General features: G+C 33.2%; 1 protein-coding gene across 3 annotated transcripts in view; it reads left to right on the top strand.

The window, feature by feature from the left end:
- MDGA2 (MAM domain containing glycosylphosphatidylinositol anchor 2) overlaps positions 1-21,813 on the top strand; it is a 1,034,824-nt gene that overhangs the window by 766,468 nt on the left and 246,543 nt on the right. For all 3 annotated transcript variants that reach the window (XM_080666137.1, XM_080666138.1, XM_080666139.1), the window contains exon 8: positions 6,048-6,341. In XM_080666137.1, coding sequence (XP_080522263.1) covers positions 6,048-6,341 — 294 coding nt within the window. The remainder of the gene's footprint in view (positions 1-6,047; positions 6,342-21,813) is intronic.

Below are 21,813 nucleotides of genomic sequence, written 5' to 3' on the forward strand. Positions count from 1 at the left end.
CCATTGATCTATATGTCTGTTCTTGTGCCAGTACCAGGCTGCATAAACAGACTTTTTTATTGAAGTCTAATTAATTTATGCTTTAAATACAGATTATACATTCTACGCTAGACCACCCATGTGTATTAATAACTACTAGAGGTCCAATGCACGAAATTCTTGCAAGACTAGGCCTTCCTTCCCCTGGCTGTCAGTACCAGCTTTCCTCTGGCACCTGGGAGCTGGGCTTCCCTCGCAGCCCTGGCTTCATACAGAAGGTCATCGGGAAGGATATCCAGTCTAATTAGCATATTATACTTTTATTATTATAGATTTCTCAAAATTAAAATGTAATTAATTTTTATACTTATTTGGGGATTCTAGAAAATGTACGTCTACTTTACTTGTAGAGACAACTCTACTTACTACTTAGTTTATTATGATTTTATAATAAAATAAATATATACTTTGTTTAAACTATAGTACACTATAAATATTTACATATTTTAAATCAATAAGTCATTAACAAGCATGCTCTGATGTCTTTGCTTCAGACATGATATTTTTCCATAGAGTTCATTATAGCTAGCCTTCCCCTGCATTCTTTTGAGTAAGAAAAATAAGCCAGTCATTTTCCTAGTCAAGACTAAAGATTAAATTTCCTCAATTTCCTTCTCAATGAAAAAACGAAAACATTTTCATTTTCTATATTTGCTTTATTTTATGTGATACAATGGAACAGTTGACAGAAAACCAGTTTGTCCAAATTATTTGTCTATTTCTTTATGTTTGGAATAATAAACTTTGGTGTCATATGTTTTTGCAGTTTCTCTGATTATAACTTCTCCAACATTTGTCTCCAACATTTGCATTGCATAAAAGAAAAATCAAAGTAAGGGTAGTCTTACTATATATCAGAAATTGTATCCCTGTGTTTTATCAGGAGGAACTTTTTTCTAGCCAGTACATTATTAATAAATATGGCTCTCACAAGGTGTAGACATTTCAAATTGTTCTACTTAATTTGATGTTTTTATTGTGAGATTCAATATTTAAATATTCATTAATTAGAGAAAGGGCATACTAAACATAACAAAAGAAATGGCATGTTCTTGAATTGGCTCTTTTCTCGACTTTTTTTTTTTTTTTTTATTGCAGCTTATCTATCCAAATCTTTAAATGAAAAGAGAAAGTAAAGGAAAATAGTAAGATCCCTTTTTTGAGTCTCTTAGCTCTCACATACACCCTCACATATCTCAAGATCTACTGCATCCAAAATCTATACTAACAATATATTTTGCAGAAGATCCTGCTAGTTGTATGGGCTAATAATTGTATAATTACTACATTTTATTGTTATTTATCACTTTTGTTCTAAAATGTTTATGATTTTTACCTATTATGTTTATTTCTATTATATTTATAGTTGTTTATCTTCTTACCTCCTTACCTTTCTCTCTGTTTCTACCCCATTTCCTTCATCAATTATTTTGTGGCTTCCTGGATTGTGCCAAGTAGGAAAGCAGGTATCAGATTTCAGAGATAGCATAAAACACTCTGTGCTTTCAAGGAGCTATCTGGTCAGGGATATAAACATGGGAGAAAATATAGGACAAAGCCACAAGTACAGGTTAAATGGGTTTACAATGCCTTAAGTGGTAGAGCAGAGTGAACAACTACCTCAGCCTAGGGGTAGGCAAATTTATCATTGAACATAGTAACATTTGAACTAAATCTCAACACCTGGGTCAGGCAGGGAGTGCTAGAATATATGCTGAACAGAGGAAAAACTGCTTATTGAAGAGCACTGAGGTCCACTGGCTGGTGAAACCACATGTGAATGAGTGTTATAGGAGTGAGCAATTCTAGAGGAGCATTTCTCAGACTATGTTGTCTAGAACACCATGTTCAGAGTGATGCATTTATGTTATTAAAAAGTGAAGTTTTCATCGGATGAGCACTGAAAAACAGGTTGCATTAATATTTTAATGCAAATATGTTATATGCATTGTACATATTATAAAAGAATGAAAAATATAGGAAATATTCAGAGAAAATTAAATTATCAATAATCTCACACTCAGAGAGAACCATTGTTAGTATTTTGGAGTATTTTTTTCTGGGCTTCCTTTTCCTCTATATTTCTCCTCTTCTCTGAATCTGAGCCAACTGCTTGCTGTCTTAAATTGTACATTTGCTATAAATTTTTTTTCTGAGTTCCTATTATGTGCAAATTAGAGTGCTGAATGCTGACAATATAAAGACAAATCATACTAGTATATACCCTCCCCTTTAAGACACCCCCTATTAACATTCATTAGCATGAGTCTTTTTATATAAAAATGTGACACTACTGTTTACACTGTTCAGTAACATGTTTTACTAATTTATTAATAGTTCTTATAGCTGTTCATACTATTTACTAGCTTGTTGTTTAAAAATATAAATATCTTTCTTGATAAATGTAGGTCTATTATGTCTTCATTAAAAAATTGCATCATATTTTATTGTGTGGTTGTACCACTATTGACTTAACACATCCATCAGGCCGTTCTCAATTTTTTTAGTAAACCAGGATTAGTATTAACACTCTCATTGAGGTTTGTAGTTTTCATAGTGACATGAACAAAATAGCATTTATCATAATAAAATTTATGACTGAATGACAGGAGGCCTGGAAGAATTAGACTGGTGACAGAGAGGCCAATTAGGACACTGTCACAAGAAGAGACAGTGATGACTTCTACCAAGAAATCTACCTGCAGCCATGAAAGGAAATAGACAGACATGGGGCATTTTTTTTTGATAGAGAAAGAAAAGTAGCTGATAGGAAGTGGTGAGCAAAAAGAAATGGTAAAACAAAGAAAATGTTATGGTCTTTAATTACCAGATGAAGTGTGTTGATAATTACCTATCAACTAAGTCAAGCAGTAAATTGTGCCTAGGTTTGGAGATTTGAAAGGCTTTGGAGTATAAAAATACTATGCTGTAGTCAAAAATACTATGCTGTAGTCATAAATTGGAAGGGTCTTGGGCTAAAGTTGGAATTCATATTATTAACATATACAATATATAAATTTGTGAGAACAAACTAGATCTCATAACAGAAAAATATATAGTAATAATCAAGAGGGTTGAGTATAGAATTGTAGAGAATGGAATATTTAATGTGGATATTGAGAGAAAGCACTATAAGAACTTTAGAAGTCATAAACTTTCTTGGCCAAGAAAGTTGCGGAGAAAATATTAACTACAATTTCAAGATTGAAAAGGCCTCATGGAAGAGATAGAAAATAAACTATATTTTAATTAGATTTTGCTATTTAGCAAAAACTGGGCTAATTTATGTAAAATTTGTTTTCAAGCTACTTAGATTAAAACTGAGGTTTACATTTCTGTAATTTTGATTAGATAGGAAGGAAACTTTATCTAAATAAATGAATAACAAACAAATGTTTAAAAGGAGTTTCTTAACTATTTAGTCTGATAAATTTATAAAACATACCTAGTCAAAGGTTTATGTATTTTAGAATGGCCTAATGTAATAAGATCTTTGAATATCCATCTTATTAAGGCAGGAAATAAATACTTTCATTTAGCAGCACTTCTATATTTAATTTTTTATTGTTTGTTTTTATAGTCAACCGTTAATAACCTTGGAGCTAATAAAGTGCAAATTTTTAGTTTCAAAAGTGAAGAAATTAATACTCAGAATGGTTAAACTTGGCCTACGTCATTTGGCTTGATTTTTGGAAGAAATGACACTCCATTAAATAATCCCTTAATTTATCACTTATTTTCATTTATTTCACATAGATTTATCAAAAGTTGTATATTGACTTGGTTTGGTAGATCTTAAAAGCAGTTTGGCTTTATATTTTATGAAACATTCTATTATAGATAGATATAAAAATATCAGGTAGAAATAGATATATAATATAAAATAGATAAGGTAATTTTAAAAATATGTGTCAATTTCACTCTCACATTTCTACCTTCTCATTTTTTATTGATCCTGGACTAATGATCAAGAGATGGGCAGGGAAAATAGGTCCAATTTGTCAATAGGAACAGAGAAGTTGTGAACAGGAGTTCAGTGCTAACGCAAATTATTCATTTCAGACATCATAGCTTACTGGAACCTGCTTCAGGTGTCAGGTGTCTACACTGTTCACTTGTTATAAGTTGGCCACAGTTTGAACTTTGTTCAAACAAAGTATTCATCTTCTTGTATATTCACTGTTTTTATTTGTTAAATGTTCGCATGAAATATTTGATTCTTAGAATTATCAAAGGAATTAACTGAAAATGTAAAATCCCTAATGTGTCTATTACAAAGTAGGAACATCATTGATGTTAAGTGCTGAGGATATGGTTTTTCCTGCAGGGTGCATAAACATTGAGGCTTCTTTTTGATCCTATTGTTAGAAGATGCTGCCTAGAATTGCATCATTCCCTTTCGGTTTACTTCTAAACAAATAAGTTAACAAAATCACTTAATTGTTTATATTTACAAGAATAATTTATTAAATTAAATTATTTAATCATATATTATTTTAAATGCAACCATATTTAAACATATGCTGTGTTAATGGCAATTCTTAGACTGTATATATCTATTCTAAGAAGTACATTGTTAATGTTTTAATGTTCCATATTTTCTGATTTCCATTATTAACTACTTTTTTATTTTACTACTTTTTTAAGATAAGAAGTAAATGAAGGAATTAAATGAAAAAATTATACACAAAGATGCTTAAATAGCAAGATAATTAATTCTCATATCACTTTGACTTGAATTTATTTTTTTCTGTGTGAGAAAAACATTTCCACATTAGTTGAAAGATAATTTTTAAATTATGTTTGCTTTTGTTCCTGGGCATTGGAGCACAGTGATGCTAGAAGGGAGAATGAAACCTTTGCCTTTTTACCCAAATGCAATTCTCTCCAAAGGAAGCATATTACATTTGTCAGAAGGATAGAATTATTCATATATTTCTGTTTATTTTTATTCTGGCATTTAATTTATCCCATGCTTTTTGATAGATGTTCTAGTGCTTGAATACATTTGAATGCATATACACTGTAAAAGTCTTCCAGTGGAACAGGTGATTTTATTTGTGAGAAAACTCCTTAGGTAGTACTTGCCTCTTGTTAGTTCATGTTATATCCTAAATCATAACATATTTATCCTAGTGCAATAAAGTTAAGATCCAGTAAAATCAACCTAATTTTCTCATAAATATCTTCAGTAAAATCAGAAATTAGCTTAACTTTAAAAAAAATTACAGTTCTTATATTATTGAAATATACTTTTGAAAATATACTTAAAATTAATATTACAGAAATATTGGCAACAGTGTAACAAACTACAGTGATTTCAAAATGTCTTAAAATGAAAGTATATGGGGAAATTCAAATCTCAAAAATATTAGGAATTCAAAAGAGAACAATACAGTGATTCTCAGTGTGGTATTTTAGTAAGTTGTTCCATCTCACGTCCTTAAGGAAAAAGCAAACCTTAAACCTTAGCAATTTGGCAAGGTTTTCTAAACCAATCAAAACTTCTAATTGTATAACAAAGGTTCTTCTTTTCCCTTTCCTACTGGTGTTTACTGTGCCTGCTAAATCTACAATATACCACACCCTTTCTTATACCATCCTTGGGTAAGAGATAACAGCATAGGAAGCAGAAAACTGAAAACCTGAACCCTCAGAAGGCAGGATCATTCTTTTGTGAAATGCAAATGTTAAATGCCCAATTAATGGTTGATAATGACAAGTCAGTGAATAGATTTTTCTTATGTTGACCATTTTAAGCCTAACTTAATGCTTTATTTATTTTGCTAATGTTAAAAGACCTCACTCAAGCAAGTTCTATAAAAACAAATGAGAATAATTTCAACTGATGGTATTTTCCACCTATTCCAAAGGTTTCTATAATTTTTGTCATCTGAATTGTCACACATCTTCAACCAGCAGAAATTGTTTTGTTATGATTTTCTGTGTTTGAATATGCTTTACCAGTTTATACTAACTTTGAAAAATTTTCTTTTTCCCATTTCAAGTTCCACCCAATCTGACTGTTCCACAGGAAAAATCACCTTTGGTCACCAGAGAAGGAGACACAGTAGAACTACAGTGTCAAGTAACTGGAAAACCTAAACCCATCATCCTTTGGTCAAGAGCAGATAAAGAAGTTGCAATGCCTGATGGGTCAATGCAAATGGAGAGTTATGACGGAACACTGAGGATTGTGAATGTATCTAGGGAAATGTCAGGAATGTACAGATGTCAGACCAGCCAATACAATGGATTTAATGTGAAACCAAGAGAAGCTTTGGTGCAGCTCATTGTTCAGTGTAAGTACATTTTTTCTATGTGTTTCTATTGGGAGGCAAGGGAACAAATGTTGTAATCTTCTACTAGTAAAAATTCGGTGATTGTTGGAATTGGTTCAAGATAAAACATTTATACATTATTGCTACTTAAACTATAATTTCTATTAAGTCTGCCTATTACCTGAGCTACTACACATTAATAGATAAGAATTGTATTAGTGTGTATGTGTGTGTGTAGTGATTATAATGATTTTATGTGATTGGTTAATGCCAAAAAATCAACAAACCTAATAGTTAAAAACTGGCCATGCATAATGAAATGAAGATTGGAAGTAATTGCTAATTCAAATTATAATACTCTTTTGTTTTCTCAGTTCATGTTTCTACTTCAGGCAATTGTGTGCTCTTTGCCCAAATTATTCACTTATTTCAAGGCATCCTTTTGTTTAAATTGTGCAGACCTAATCATTGAAATGCTATATTTGCATATCTGAAGTTGTAAGAGTAGATTGCATAATTATCTAATAATATTGAGATCATTCAGGCAGATATTTTGTGCTGAAATTTTGCTTGCCTTTCTTAACAGGTATTATTTAACTGTGTGATCTGAATGATAGATTTTAACTATTTTTTATTGAAATCACTCTAATAGTTATAACAAAAATATTATAGACTTTGTGTGCTTTGTATTTTATTTTAGTATTAAAGTTCCTAAATTCGTAAAATTTAAAAGTTTAACGATGTCCAACTGATGTTGGATTATTAGAGGATGCCCTGATAATTTTGATGGCAAGTGGTGTGGATAATGCTGATAGAGAAAAAGCAAACTAAACACAGTCTGTTCAAACTCCAGTAGTGCTGCTGTAAATTTTAATTGATGAACTATTTGTTAAGTACATGGTGGCAAAGTCCTCAAGAAAATAATGAATTAGATAAAATTGTGCACTTCAATAAATAACAATGTTGGTTTCTTTCTGTGGTTCTTCTGTAACTCAGAAAATGAAAAAAAAAAAGGATTTATTCCAAATATGTCTATTTTTATATTAGACTTAAGGACATTGACAGATTGAATTAACTGGCTTTAAATTTAAAAGAAAACTATGGTACATCTACACAGTGGAATACTACGCTGCTTTAAAAAAGAAGGAATTCTTACCATTTGCAGCAGCATGGATGGAACTGGAGAGTATTATGCTAAGTGAAATAAGCCAGTCAGTGAAAGAAAAATACCACCTGATCTCACTTATTTATGGATAATAAAGAACATTATAACCTGATGAACAAAAAGATAGATACAGAGGCAGAGAAGCATCTAACAGACTGTCAAATTACAGCAGGAAGGCTGGGTAGGTGGGGGGAGAGGGAGGTAAGAGATCAACCGAAAGACTTGTATGCATGCATATAAGCATAACCAATGGACGCAAGACACTAGGGGGTGAGGGCATGTATGGGAGTGGAGTGGGGGAGCAATGGGGAGATATGGACACATGCAATACCTTAATCAATAAAAAAATTTGAAAAAAAGGAATAATTGAAGTGTGTTTTGGACTGATAACAGCATACGCATTTATGTATGAGGTAGGTGAGTGGCATATGAGGAGCAAGGTTCTAAAGCTGCCTAACCATTCCCTGTCCATTTTGTAGAAACTCTTATAGGTAAGCAAACTTATTTGTCAAGTACCTTGGCTGATTTCCAAGTGATTACTATTTTTTTCTCAAATATTGCAGCTTTTAAATGTCAGGTTTCATTTAGCAAATCACAATTTCTTTTTCCCTCACTGGCTGGCCTTTATACTCATGCAATAAGTTCATGGATAGGAGAAAAAGAATTATAAAAAAGAAACCTCGCCTCAATTATCCAAAAATAAGTCACACCCTCAAGTGACCATAGAGAAATGGATAGAATTTGGGAAACTTTATTCTTCTTGGTAATCACAGGATTTTGTGCTCCCTCCAGAGTTATGCAGAAGACTTCAGTGTTCCTAAAGCTATTAGGGAAATTAGTTTTCACTCTGCTCACACCTTTCTGGGAAAGCATTGACAGAAATAAAAGCTGTGGAACACAGCCAAAACCGGTTTGGCTCAGTGGGTAGAGCGTCGGCCTGCGGACTGAAGGGTCCCAGGTTCGATTCCGGTCAAGGGCACGTAACTTGGTTGTGGCACATCCCCAGTAGGAGGTGTACAGGAGGCAGCTGATCGATGTTTCTCTCTCATCAATGTTTCTAACTCTCTATCCCTCTTCCTTCCTCTCTGTAAAAAATCAATAAAATATATTTAAAGAGAAAAAAAAAAGCTGTGGAACACAGTGGCTCTGAGGAATTTAGAATTAAAGGTTCAAGAACCAGGATCTCTAATCTCCATAGAATATACAAATGTCCCAAATTCTATTGGTGAGTTAAATTTCCTTTTTTTTTTTTTCTTCTTCTTCTTAGTAAGTCCCATGGAAAATGTTAAGTTCAGTTCAAGATTTCAAAGTTCAACAGAGGAAGACAATATATACTGGCACAATTGTCTCTAGTGTCACAGGGATGTAACTAACTGAAAGACATCAATAGACAAAGTCTACTTCATTTAATGTAGGTAATAGGATCTCTTTCCTAAGAGATAGGTAGATAGATAGGTAGGTAGATAGATAGATAGATAGATAGATATTATATAAATAACAGAATAGTCCATTTAGTTTTGTGTTCAAAATCTCCTAATGGAATTTGTTCTTAGCTAATGTTGTATTAAAATTATAAAGCAATCATTTTATTAAAACTGTAAAAATTATTTTTTATCTTCATTCTCTTCTTAAAATGTATAGAGAATGAAGCAATTGAAAAATGCTTAGAGGTATTTTATACCATTTTATATCCTCTTCAGAAAGCTTAATCATCAAAATGAAATAATTTAAATTATTAAATTTTTATGCACATTGCTCATTCCTAGAAAGCAGAAGATTTATTTTATAGTATTTTAACTTCTATAATTACCAGTTACCACAATGATATGGACCAGAATAAGAAGTTGCAAATATAATATTTTGAAAAAGTGTTTTAAAGTTGATTTACTAAGAAAAATAAAACAAATTAATTGCTAATAAAACTGAAAAGTACATTGCAATTTTATTTCAAATTTTAGCTATTAATTTTATTCATGTCTTTGGAACTCTATAACAATTATTTTGTTAACGTTTTGGCTCATTTTTATTTGAAGCATTAGAATGAATAATTGAAAATACACATATGTATATGTTAACTGATTCATAATATTGGGGAGGAAAATTTTTTATTCTAGCTTCTAGGTTCTTTGGCCAGTCTAATAGTTAAATTTACATAAGATAAATTGATATGAGTAGAACAATTTTTTAATTTTAGATTTACAGGAGCTCCATAAAAATATGAAACCCAATGACAAGTAGGTAGTTGAAACTTATAGGCCATCCTGAGCTAAGGACTGGGATAGGACCCTGGGGCTTCATAGTAGGAGTGTAAGAGAAAAGTTACCTGTCAGAGAAAGGTTATCTCTTGTAATAACTCTCTCTCTGAGCCAGGCCCCCTATCTAAATTCTTTTAGGTAGGTAAGGGGAAGTAAAAGTTTTTTTTTCAGTTGGCTGGTCTTGATTGCCTTCAGCTTAAAATAATCCACATGTGTAAAATGCACATTGTGGGATGGCATATTCTGCTCTCCTTCAATATAATTTAAAAGTTATAGTATGTGTAGAACTTACTGAACAAAACTAGAACAATTTCCTTAAAAAATCACAGTAGTAAAGTTATTTTTTAATTTATTAATTAGAGTACTGACCACTTAAATATTGATTAAATAAAAATGATAGTGAGTGAATATATTCAAATAACTATATTAAATTAAAAAACTAAAATATGCTTATTGTCCTAAAACTTACTGATTTTTAATATTTGTATTTGTATTATATACATATATTTGTAGTTGTGTATACTATAATTTTAATTTCATAAATTATATTATTTTATTTTTAATAAAAGCTATCCTTTTCAGGATTTTACCTCAAAGCACTGGTAAAATGTTTTAATAAAGAGTATAATTTAAAGTACATTTCTTTGAAAATCAGTTGGAAAAGATATCAATATATATATATATATATATACACACATATATATATAGCATAATGTCACTTTTATTGTTAAAGCTTTATTATATATATGAACATTTTTGTCACCTACAATTAAAGATGAGATATTTCTGTTATGAGATATAAAATACAGACTAAAAACCAAAGAGTGATTATAGTGTTAAATTGTATTAAGTAACAGACTTTCAGCCATCTCGAAATGAGATTTCATGCCCCACTTACAACTTTTATTTTCCAAATGAACACTTATGAAAGAACTAATCAAGGCTATTGATAAGCTCATGTTCTTTATCTTTTTCTAAAGCATGACCAAATTGGATGAAGAGTAGAGAGCCACACGTCAGGGCTTTATTGCTTACTCTGTCTCAAGAAATCTAGTGATGAATGCACACTAATTTATTTCAATCAAAATGAATGTTCAACCAAAGCAGAATATCATGGGCCTTATTTTTAAAAGGTATTAAAATCAGATTGGGATGTATGGTAACACACATGCTCATTATTGTTAGACAAATTACTGAATAATTTTCTGTAGTGTCCAGATGTATAGAATGACTGTATTGAACAAATATAACTACTTTTTGGATTTTTTAAAAAGAAAATTTCTCTAAAAATATCAGTGTAGCTAGAGATTAATCAAAAGTTAAAAAAGAGACAAGGTAGCTATTGAGAAAAAGGGAAACAAGGGAACAATTTGTCATATTCACACAAAAATACATTAAAGGCTATCCAAATGAATTTATAAGTGATTGGACAAGAATTTTCACTTATTAGCAGAACAATAAAATGACTTTCATGGCAGTACCCTAGAAAGCCCTACTTGTACAGAAGTACTTCCTATTCTCCATAGTAATTCAGCCCATCCTCTCTCAGCCTCACAATCAGGGTAATTGGGTTTTACCTCTTAAGCCAAGTTCCTCTTAAGTTGTGGTTAAGTTCCACCTCTTCAGAAATCTCTTGGTGACTGAGAAGGGCCCTTCTTGATAGTTCTGTCCACATTCGTGTTTAGTCTGCACTCCACATTGTAGAACTTCAAAGTAGACTTCATTTTGAATATTCATGTTAGGGGATACACTTCTTTCAAAATCATTGGTTATTATTTCATTGTTGCCGTCCTCAAAATTCTCTTATAATAGTGCCTATGAAGTTCATTTAAATATTACAAATACTTCTAATGATTGTATAGTTTTTACATCAAGCTTTTATCTAATAGGATTTACTTTTTCCTCCAAAATGATCTGAATCTGACAGATTTTTGTTTACATCCATAACATAAATGCATGTTCAAAATTAGAAAACTTATACTTGAGGTTATTCAAAAGACTAATTCAGAAACATAAATGGTTTAAGTTCAAGGTTATTTTCAACATAAAAAGTTAATGACTACATTATGAGTATTTAGTCAATGCCTTTATCAGGATGATAATTTTGAAGAGAGCATTTATTTAAAGCATATTGTTTAACCCAGAAAATCCTAGCTTTTGTTATTCATTACTATTGTTAAAAGGTAAACTAGGTATATTAAAAGTTTTAAGAGAAAAAAAATCCTTTCTAATCAGCAGCACCAAATTGTAAGTGTACCCATAGAAGCTCTGGGAGAGATTTTTATAGAGAAAAGGCAGAAGCAAAGGAAGGAGATTATGAATTGGCTATAGTTTAAATTCTAGGTGGCAATTTATGATTAGTTGTCCTTAGGTTTTAACTTTATAACCTTGAGGCATTTGCATGTCTAGATTTTGGTTTGCTTAGATAGTCTCCAACAGTATTAGAGCCACCTTAGTTTAATGGCCTCCTTGTTTAATTAATCTAACACTCTATATGTAACCCTTGGCAAATATCTTAATATCTCTAAGCTTTAGTTTTCCTGTTTCCAAAAGAAAATTGTTTGCTATTTTCAAGTAGTATTTATTTAAAATAAATTTGTGCCAAACTGGTGTAGCTCAGTGGTTGAGCGTCGACCTATGAACCAGGAGGTCACGGTTCGATTCTTGGTCAAGGCATATGCCTGGAATGCAGGCCCAATCCCCAGTGTGGAGCTTGCAGGAGGCAGCTGATCAATGATTCTCTCTCATCATTGATGTTTATATCTCTCTCTCCCTTTCCCTCTAAAATCAATAAAAATATATTAAAATAAATGTGCAAAGTCACTAGACTTTGTTTATCATATCGAGCAAAATATGATTATCATAAGTTCTGCTATATTTTAATGTAAAGAATCCTTCTTCTTACTTGTGAATCATTACTCCTATACCCTCTTTACTGTTTTTTTTTGTAAAGATTGTTGATCCATCCCTACTATAATTTAATCTCTTTATGAGCCAAAGCTACTATTACATTTCTAGAACTACAACATTTGTCAGATTGATAGATTCTCAATTAACTGACCCATTTTCAGGGTCTTAGCATTGAGGAGAAACTTAAAGCTAAAACTTTACTTGGTAAGAAATTAGTAATTTTATTTTCTCACTAGAGGCCCTGTGCATAAAATTCATGCATGGGTAGGGTCCCTAGGCCTGGCTGGAGATCAGGGGGCCCCAACTGGCACCCACCTTGGCTGGCCTGGGGCCTGTAGGCTGGGGGCAGCTCCTGCATTGGGCGTCTGCCCCCTGGTGGTCAGTGTGCATCATAGTGACTGATCATTCTGCCAGTCATTTGGCCGTTCAGTCGATTTGCATATTAAGCTTTTATTATATAGGATTGCAAAACTTTGTAATATACTTGACTAGAATGTAGGTTTGTGAAAACTGTTAAGTTTACTAACAAAATAATATTTTAAGCATTCACTGTTTATATATTAACATTAATGAATATTAACTAGAACTCAGCATTTATTGCACAGTGTTTCTTTATTTAAATTAAATGGCCCAGCTCCATTCTTTTGTTTTCAGAAGTTATTAGACCATTAATCAACTGAACCCTGAAGCAATGTTAATATTTTGAAAATATTAATATTTATATTATTTTCTCCCCTCTGACCTCCCCTTCCTCCAGATAGTTAAGATCTTTTCTTAAAAAAAGAAATAATATTCTTCTAAGATGGTATACATTTTGAACTTTATAAATAAATTCTAGAATTTTTATTTCAAGTCAATCCAACATATAAATATGTCTTACCTCATTTTCCAGCAATTTAATGAGGAAGCATAATGGAGCTGCTTGAAAGCAGATCTGTTTAAATATTTAACTTTTATATTACTTCTGAAATATTTGAAAATTGAACTTCCCAATTAGATTTGCCATTTTATAGAACAGCTTTGGGTTGAATTTACGACAGCTGAACTGTTCCTGCCACCCTGGGCAATGTCCTTGCTCCCTGATTTCTCACAATCCCAGAGAATATAGCAGGGTAGAGAAGCATTTAAGAAAATTGTCAAAGAAAATAGAAAGTTTCCATTTCTAAAGACCTTCCTGGTGTAGAACACAGACAGGATATCATTATTGAGCAAATGAGCACAGATTGACTTAAAAGATGATCTGTTCATCAAGTATATGGATCATGTAATGAAAATGAATGTACTTTTTACCTGGTTCTATCTCTGTTGCTGTCATAATGCAGATACAACCATAGTTTAATGTGTAGAAAAAACTTATTCATTGAAAGTTTTATTTTTAGCATCTATGCAGAGAAATGGGAGAGGGCCAGCTGGTTTTAACAAAATGATTAAAAGAGTTGAAAACTTAACCCAGCCAATCCTATGTTTATTGATGTTGTCATCTAAGTACTTCCGCCCAGCGCTGTTGTACAGAAATAAATTCAGCCCTAACTGGTTTGGCTCAATGGATAGAGCGTCAGCCTGAGGACTAAAGGGACCCAGGTTCGATTCTGGTCAAGGGCATGTACCCTAGTTGCAGCCACATCCCCAGTAGAGGGTGTGCAGGAGGCAGCTGATCGATGTTTCTCTCTCATCGATGTTTCTGGTTCTCTATCCCTCTCCCTTCCTCTCTTTAAAAAATCAATTAAAAAATATATTTTTTAAAAAAGAAATAACAAATTCAAGTGTAAAACAATATTTCCCTTTGAAACCTTTAGTTATGTAATTAAATTAAATGTAGTTTTTAATATTTTTAAATTTCTTTATTGATTAAGGTATTACATATGTGTCCTTATTCCCCCATTACCCCACCTCAATTCATGACCCCACCACCCTATTGCCTGTGTCCATTGCTTAGACTTACATGCGTGCATATAAGTCCTTTGGTTGATCTCTACCCTTACCTCCACCCTCCCCTACCTTTCCTGAGGTTTGATGTTCTGATTGATGTTTCTCTGCCTCTGGATCTATTTTTGTTCAGCAGTTTATGTTGTTCATTATATTCCACAAATGAGTGAGATCATGTGATATTTATCTTTCTCTGCCTGGCTTATTTCACTTAGCATAATGCTCTCCATCTCCATTCATATTGTTGCAAATGGTAAGAACTCCTTTTTTTCCACAGTGTAGTATTCCATTGTATAGATGTACCACAGTTTTTAAATCCACTCATCTGCTGATGGGCACTTAGGCTGCTTCCAAATCTAAGCTATTGTAAATTATGCTGCTATGAACATAGGGGTGCATATATCCTTTCTGATTCGTGTTTCTAGTTTCTTGGAATATATTCCTAGAAGTGGGATCACTGGGTCAAATGGGAGTTCCATTTTCAGTTTTTGAGGAAACTCCATACTGTTCTCCACAGTGGCTGCACCAGTCTGCATTTCCACCAGCAGTGCACGAGGGTTCCTTTTTCTCTGCATCCTCGCCAGCACTTGTCATTTGTTGATTTGTTGATAATAGCCATTCCGACAGGTGTGAGATGGTACCGGATTGTTGTTTTGATTTGCATCTCTCTGATGATTAGTGACTTTGAGCAGGTTTTCATATGTCTCTTGGCCTTCCTTCTGTCTTCTTTCGAAAACTGTCTATTTAGATCAGTTGCCCATTTTTTGATTGGGTTGTTTATCTTCTTTTTGTTAAGCTGCATGATGTCCCTGCAAATGTTGGAGATTAAACTCTTATTCTTGATATCATTGGCAAATGTGTTCTCCAACGCAGTGGGCTTTCTTGTTGTTTTATTGATGGTCTCCTTTGCTGTGCAAAAGCTTTTTATTTTGGTGTAGTCCCATTTGTTTATTTTCTCTTTAACTTCCATTGACCTAGGAGCAGTATCAGTGAAGAAATTGCTTCGGCATATGTCAGAGATTTTTCTGCCTGTGGATTCCTCTAGTATTTTTATGGTTTCTCATCTTATGTTTAAGTCCTTGATCCATTTTGAGTTTATTTTTGTGTAGGTGTAAGTTGGTGATCTAGTTTCATTTTTTTGCATGTATCTGTCCAATTTTCCCAACACCATTTGTTGAAGAGACTGTCTTGACTCCATTGTATGTTCATGCCTCCTTTGTCAAATATTAATTGAGCGTAGTGATTTGGGTCGATTTCTGGGTTCTCTATTCTATTCCATTGATCTATATGTCTGTTCTTGTGCCAGTACCAGGCAGTTTTGAGAACAGTGGCTTTATAATACAACTTGAAATCTGGTATTAAGATCCCACCTACTTTGTTCTTCTTTCTCAGGATTGCTGTGACTTTTTGCGGTCTTTTTTTATTCCAGATGAATTTTTGGAGAGTTCTTTCTAGATCTGTGAAATATGCCGTTGGTATTTTAATGTAGAGTGCATTGAATCTATAGATGGCTTTGGGTAGTATGGACATTTTAATGATGTTGATTCTACCAATCCATGAACATGGTATGTTCTTCCATCTGTTTATGTCTTCCTTTATCTCTTTTTTCAGTGTACTGTAGTTATCTGCGAATAGGTCTTTTACCTCTTTAGTTAAGTTTATTCCTAGGTATCTTAATTTTTTTGGTGCGATGGTAAATGGGACTGCTTTTTTAGTCTCTCTTTCTATAAGTTCACTGTTGGTGTATAGAAATGCCATAGATTTCTTGGTGTTAATTTTGTATCCTGCTACATTGCCCAATTCATTTATTAAGTCTAATAATGTTTTGATGGAGTCTTTCGGGTTTTTTATGTACAATATCATGTCATCTGCAAATACGGACAGCTTTATTTCTTCTTTTCCAATTTGGATGCCTTTTATTTCTTCTTCTTGTCTAATTGCAATGGCTAAAACTTACAGTACTATGTCGAACAGGAGTGGTGAGAGTGGGCATTCCTGTCTTGTTCTTGTGCTTAGGAGAAATGGTTTTAGTTTTTGTCCGTTGAGTATGATGTTACCTGAGGGTTTATCATATATAGCTTTTATTATGTTGAGGTATGATCCTTCTATTCCCACCTTGTTGAGAGTTTTTATCAAGAAAGGGTGTTGGATTTTGTCAAATGCTTTTTCTGCATCAATTGATATGACTATGAGATTTTTACCTCTCAATTTGTTTATGTGATGTATCACGTTTATTGATTTGCGGATATTGTACCATCCTTGCATTCCTGGGATAAATCCTACTTGGTCATGGTGTATGATCTTTCTGATGTATTGCTGGATCTGATTTGCTACAATTTTGTTTAAGATTTTGGCATCTATGTTCATGAGGGATATTGGCCTGTAATTCTCTTTCATTGTGTTGTTTTTATCTGGTTTTGGTATTAGGGTGATGCTGGCTTCATAGAAGGAGGTTGGAAGTGTTCCTTCCTCTTGAATTTTTTGGAGTAGTCCGAGGAGGATAGGTTTTAGTTCTTCCTTGAATGTTTGGTAAAACTCCCCTGTGAAGCCATCTGGCCCCGGGCTTTTGTTTGCTGGAAGCTTTTTGATGAGTGCTTCAAATTCTTCTATAGTTATTGGCCTATTGAGATGTTTAGATTCTTCCTGATTGAGTTTTGGAAGGTTATATTTTTCTAGGAATATGTCCATTTCCTCCAGGTTGTCCAGTTTGTTGGAATAGAGTTGTTGTTCACAGTATTTTTTAACAATCCTTTTTATTTCGGTGGGTCTGTTGTTATTTCACCTCTTTCATTTCTGATTTTGTTTATTTGGGTCCTCTCTCTTTGCTTCTTGGTGAGCCTGGCTAGAGGTTCATCAATTTTGGAGGAAATGGACATATTCCTAGAAAAATATAACCTTCCAAAATCAATCAGGAAGAATCTAAACAGCTCAATATGCCAGTAACTATGGAAGAAATTGAAGCAGTCATCAAAAAGCTCCAGCAAACAAAAGCCTGGGGCCAGACAGCTTCACAGGAGAGTTTTACCAAACATTCAAGGAAGAACTAAAACCTATCCTCCTCAGACTATTCCAGAAAAATGCAAGAGGAAGGAACACTTCCAACCTCCTTCTATGAAGCCAGCATCACCCTAATACCAAAACCAGATAAAGACAACACAATGAAAGAGAATTATAGGCCAATATCCCTCATGAACATAGATGCCAAAATCCTCAACAAAGTTCTAGCAAATCAGATCCAGCACTACATCAGAAAGAGCATACACCATGACCAAGTAGGATTCATCCCAGGAATGAAAGGATGGTACAATATCCGCAAATCAATAAATGTGATACATCACATAAACAAATTGAGAGATAAAAATCACATAGACATATCAATTGATGCAGAAAAAGCATTTGACAAAATCCCACACCCTTTCTTGGTAAAAACTCTCAACAAGGTGGGAATAGAAGGATCAGACCTCAACATAATAAAAGCCATATATGATAAACCCACAGCTAACATCATACTCAATGAGCAAAACCTAAAACCATTTCCTCTAAGAACAAGAACAAGACAGGGATGCCCACTCTCAGTACTCCTGTTCAACATAGTACTGGAAGTATTAGCCATTGCAATTAGACAAGAAGAAGAAATAAAAGGCATCCAAATTGGAAAAGAAGAAGTAAAGCTGTCCTTATTTGCAGATGACATGATATCGTACATAAAAAACCCAAAAGACTCCATCAAAAAACTATTAGACAATAAATGAATTAGGCAATGTAGCAGGATACAAAATTAATGCCAAGAAATCTATGGAATTTCTATACACCAATAGTGAACTTACAGAAAGAGACACTAAAAAAGCAATCCCATTTACCATCACACCAAAAAAATTAAGATACCTAGGAATAAACCTAACTAAGGAGGTAAAAACCTATACACGGAAAACTACAGGACACTGAAAAAAGAGATAGAGGAAGACGTAAACAGATGGAAGAACATACCATGTTCATGGATTGGTAGAATCAACATCATTAAAATGTCCATACTACCCAAAGCCATCTATAGTTTCAATGCACTCCACATTAAAATAACAACGGCATATTTCACAGATCTAGAAAGAACTCTCCAAAAATTCATCTGGAATAAAAAAAGACCCCAAAAAGCCACAGCAATCCTGAGAAAGAAGAACAAAGTAGGTGGGATCTCAATACCAGATTTCAAGCTATATTACAAAGCCACTATTCTCAAAACTGCCTGGTACTGGCCCCAAAACAGACATATAGACCAGTGGAATAGAATAGGGAATCCAGATATCAACACAAATATTAATTGACTATCCTCAATTAATATTTGACAAAGGAGGCATGAACATACAATGGAGTCAAGACAGTCTCTTCAATAAATGGTGTTGGGAAAATTGGACAGATACATGTAAAAAAATGAAACTAGATCACCAACTTACACCATACACAAAAATAAACTCAAAATGGATACAGGACTTAAACAAAAGATGGGAAACCATAAAACTACTAGAGGAATCCACAGGCTGCAAAATCTCAGACATATGCCGAAGCAATTTATTCACCAATACTGCTCCTAGGGCAATGGAAGTTAAAGAGAAAATAAACAAATGGGACTACATCAAAATAAAAAGCTTTTTCACAGCAAAGGAAACCATCAACAAAACAACAAGAAATCCTACTGTATGGGAGAACATATTTGCAAATGTTATCACTGATAAAGTTTTAACTTCCAACATCTACAGGGAACTTATACAACTTAATAAAAGGAAGATAAATGATCCAATAAAAAAATGGGCAACAGACCTAAATAAAATCTTTTCGAAAGAAGACACAAGGAAAGCCAAGAGAAACATGAAAACATGCTCAAAGTCACTAATTATCCGAGAGATGCAAATGAAAATGACAATGCGGTATCATCTCGCACCTGTCAGAATGACTATCATCAACACATCAACAAACGACAAGTGCTGGCGAGGATGTGGAGAAAAAGGAACCCTCGTGCACTGCTGGTGGAAATGCAGACTGGTGCAGCCACTGTGGAGAACAGAATGGAGTTTCCTCAAAAAACTAAAAATGGAACTCCCATTTGACCCAGTGATCCCACTCCTAGGAATATATCCCAAGAAACTAGAAACACCAATCAGAAAGGATATATGCACCCCTATGTTCATAGCAGCACAATTCACCATAGCTAAAATTTGGAAACAGCCTAAATGCCCATCAGCAGATGAGTGGATTAGAAAACTATGGTACATCTACACAATGGAATACTATGCTGCTATAAAAAAGAAGAAATTCTTACCATTTGCAGCAGACCTGGAGAGCATTATGTTAAGTGAAATAAGCCAGGCAATGAAAGAAAAATACCACATGATCTCACTCATTTATGGAAAGTAAAGAACATTATAGACTGATGAATAAAAAGATAGATACAGAAGCATTAAAGCACCCAACAGACTGTCAAATTACAGCGGGAAGGCTGGGTAGAGTTGGGGAGGGAGGGAAATAGATCAACCAAAGGACTTGTATGCATCTATATAAGCACACCAATGGACACAAGACACTGGGTGGGGAGGGCGAGGGCATGCGATAGGGATAGGGGAGGCTGGAGGAAGGTCAATGGCGAAAAAAAGGAGATATATGTACTAATATATGTAATACTTTAAACAATGAATGAATGAATAAATAAATAGAAAGAAAAAAAAATATCAACCAATATCTTGAATTTTCAGGTTTAATGTTGAGTGGGGTCCTTCAAAGTTGGGATAAATCTGTCCGTAAAATTCAAATAAAAGTTTTTTATTAACCCAAATATACTAAATCGAATAGGAATTGAAATGCATACCATCTCCCTTTTAGCAATAGTAATGCTAAATAAATTCAGTTTTGATGTGATGCTTGTTTTCTAAAGGATTTCCTATCCTTTCCCAGGCAAAGAATAGTTTGACTTCATTTTTTCAAGTAAAATGTGGATTGTTCCAAATCCTTTACACATTGTTAAAAGAACAGTGAACACAACAATGAATTAACTTTAAAAAATACAGCCATATTACAAAAGAACATCTACTTGTAGTGCATTTTCTTTATGCCTTAAAATGATTGTTTTGTACACTTCTGTATTTCTTCTAAGTTGGGCAAAACAATGACTATTTTTTTACATTTTAAATTCAAAACAGCATTGTTTTGATTCTTTGCTTAGTTATATGTAATTTATTGCTAAATGCTTTTATTCTTTTCTAAGGTAATGAAATTATTTTCCCCACTTTAATCAGCATTCATACAGAAATGTTTTAAGTAATTCCATCAAGTATTTACTGAGAACCTACCAATTTTTTTTGCTAGAATAAAGAAACTTTAAATAAAGAAAAAGGGAGTTTATATTCTAGATAAGATTATAATATAAAGTGGAAGCAGACAAAAATGTTTAATATAAACAACATAACAGGCACCATGTAAGCATAGAAGAAAGGGTGGTGGTAGCTAATTATGCTTTGCCTTGAGGGTCATATGTGTATGTTAGATATTTTTACAGTTGCATTTACCATACCAATATACAGAGATAGATAGATGATAGAGAGATAGAGTGATATATAGGTAGATAGATAGATAGATAGATATGTGTACAAAGATTCCTCCCAATCCTCTCACTTTGTTTTGATTCTGTAAACTTACACTTCTTTATAAAATGACATGAGCCCTACATTTAACTATAGGAAGTTTCTTAACCTGCCCTCATAATATTTCTGAGACCTCAATTTTCCTATGAATCCTTCCTGCATTCTCTATATCTACCTTCACCATAATTCCTCCCTAGGAAATTATAATTTTCCACATACATGGTTTTATTTATTGGATATAATATCTTTTTATAATTTCCTCCAAAGCAGTATTAATCTAAGGTAGAGAGATCACTGAAGTTTTCCAGATACTGGGAGAGGGAATAGAGAACAGAAAATACTCTAAATGAATTTTCAGTGACTCCATGTAGTCATAATTAGCATTTCTCTATAAGCAATCTCACTGGTGGGTCTTTCCTTAATTTTCATATAGGTGAGATCTACGATAAACCCTGAGACACTTATAAGAAGGCACAACTCTTATATCTTATTATGGATAGTCATTTAGTTCTTTTCATAGTAATTGTCTCCTATTTAGACCTCCTGTCACAATAAAAAGTGTTTCTTTAAAAAGGAAAACAGTCGCTCTGGCCTGTGTTGTGCTCAGTGGT

The sequence above is a fragment of the Plecotus auritus genome (genome assembly GCF_963455305.1).
Source record: "Plecotus auritus genome assembly, chromosome: 1".
NCBI lineage: Eukaryota > Metazoa > Chordata > Mammalia > Chiroptera > Vespertilionidae > Plecotus > Plecotus auritus.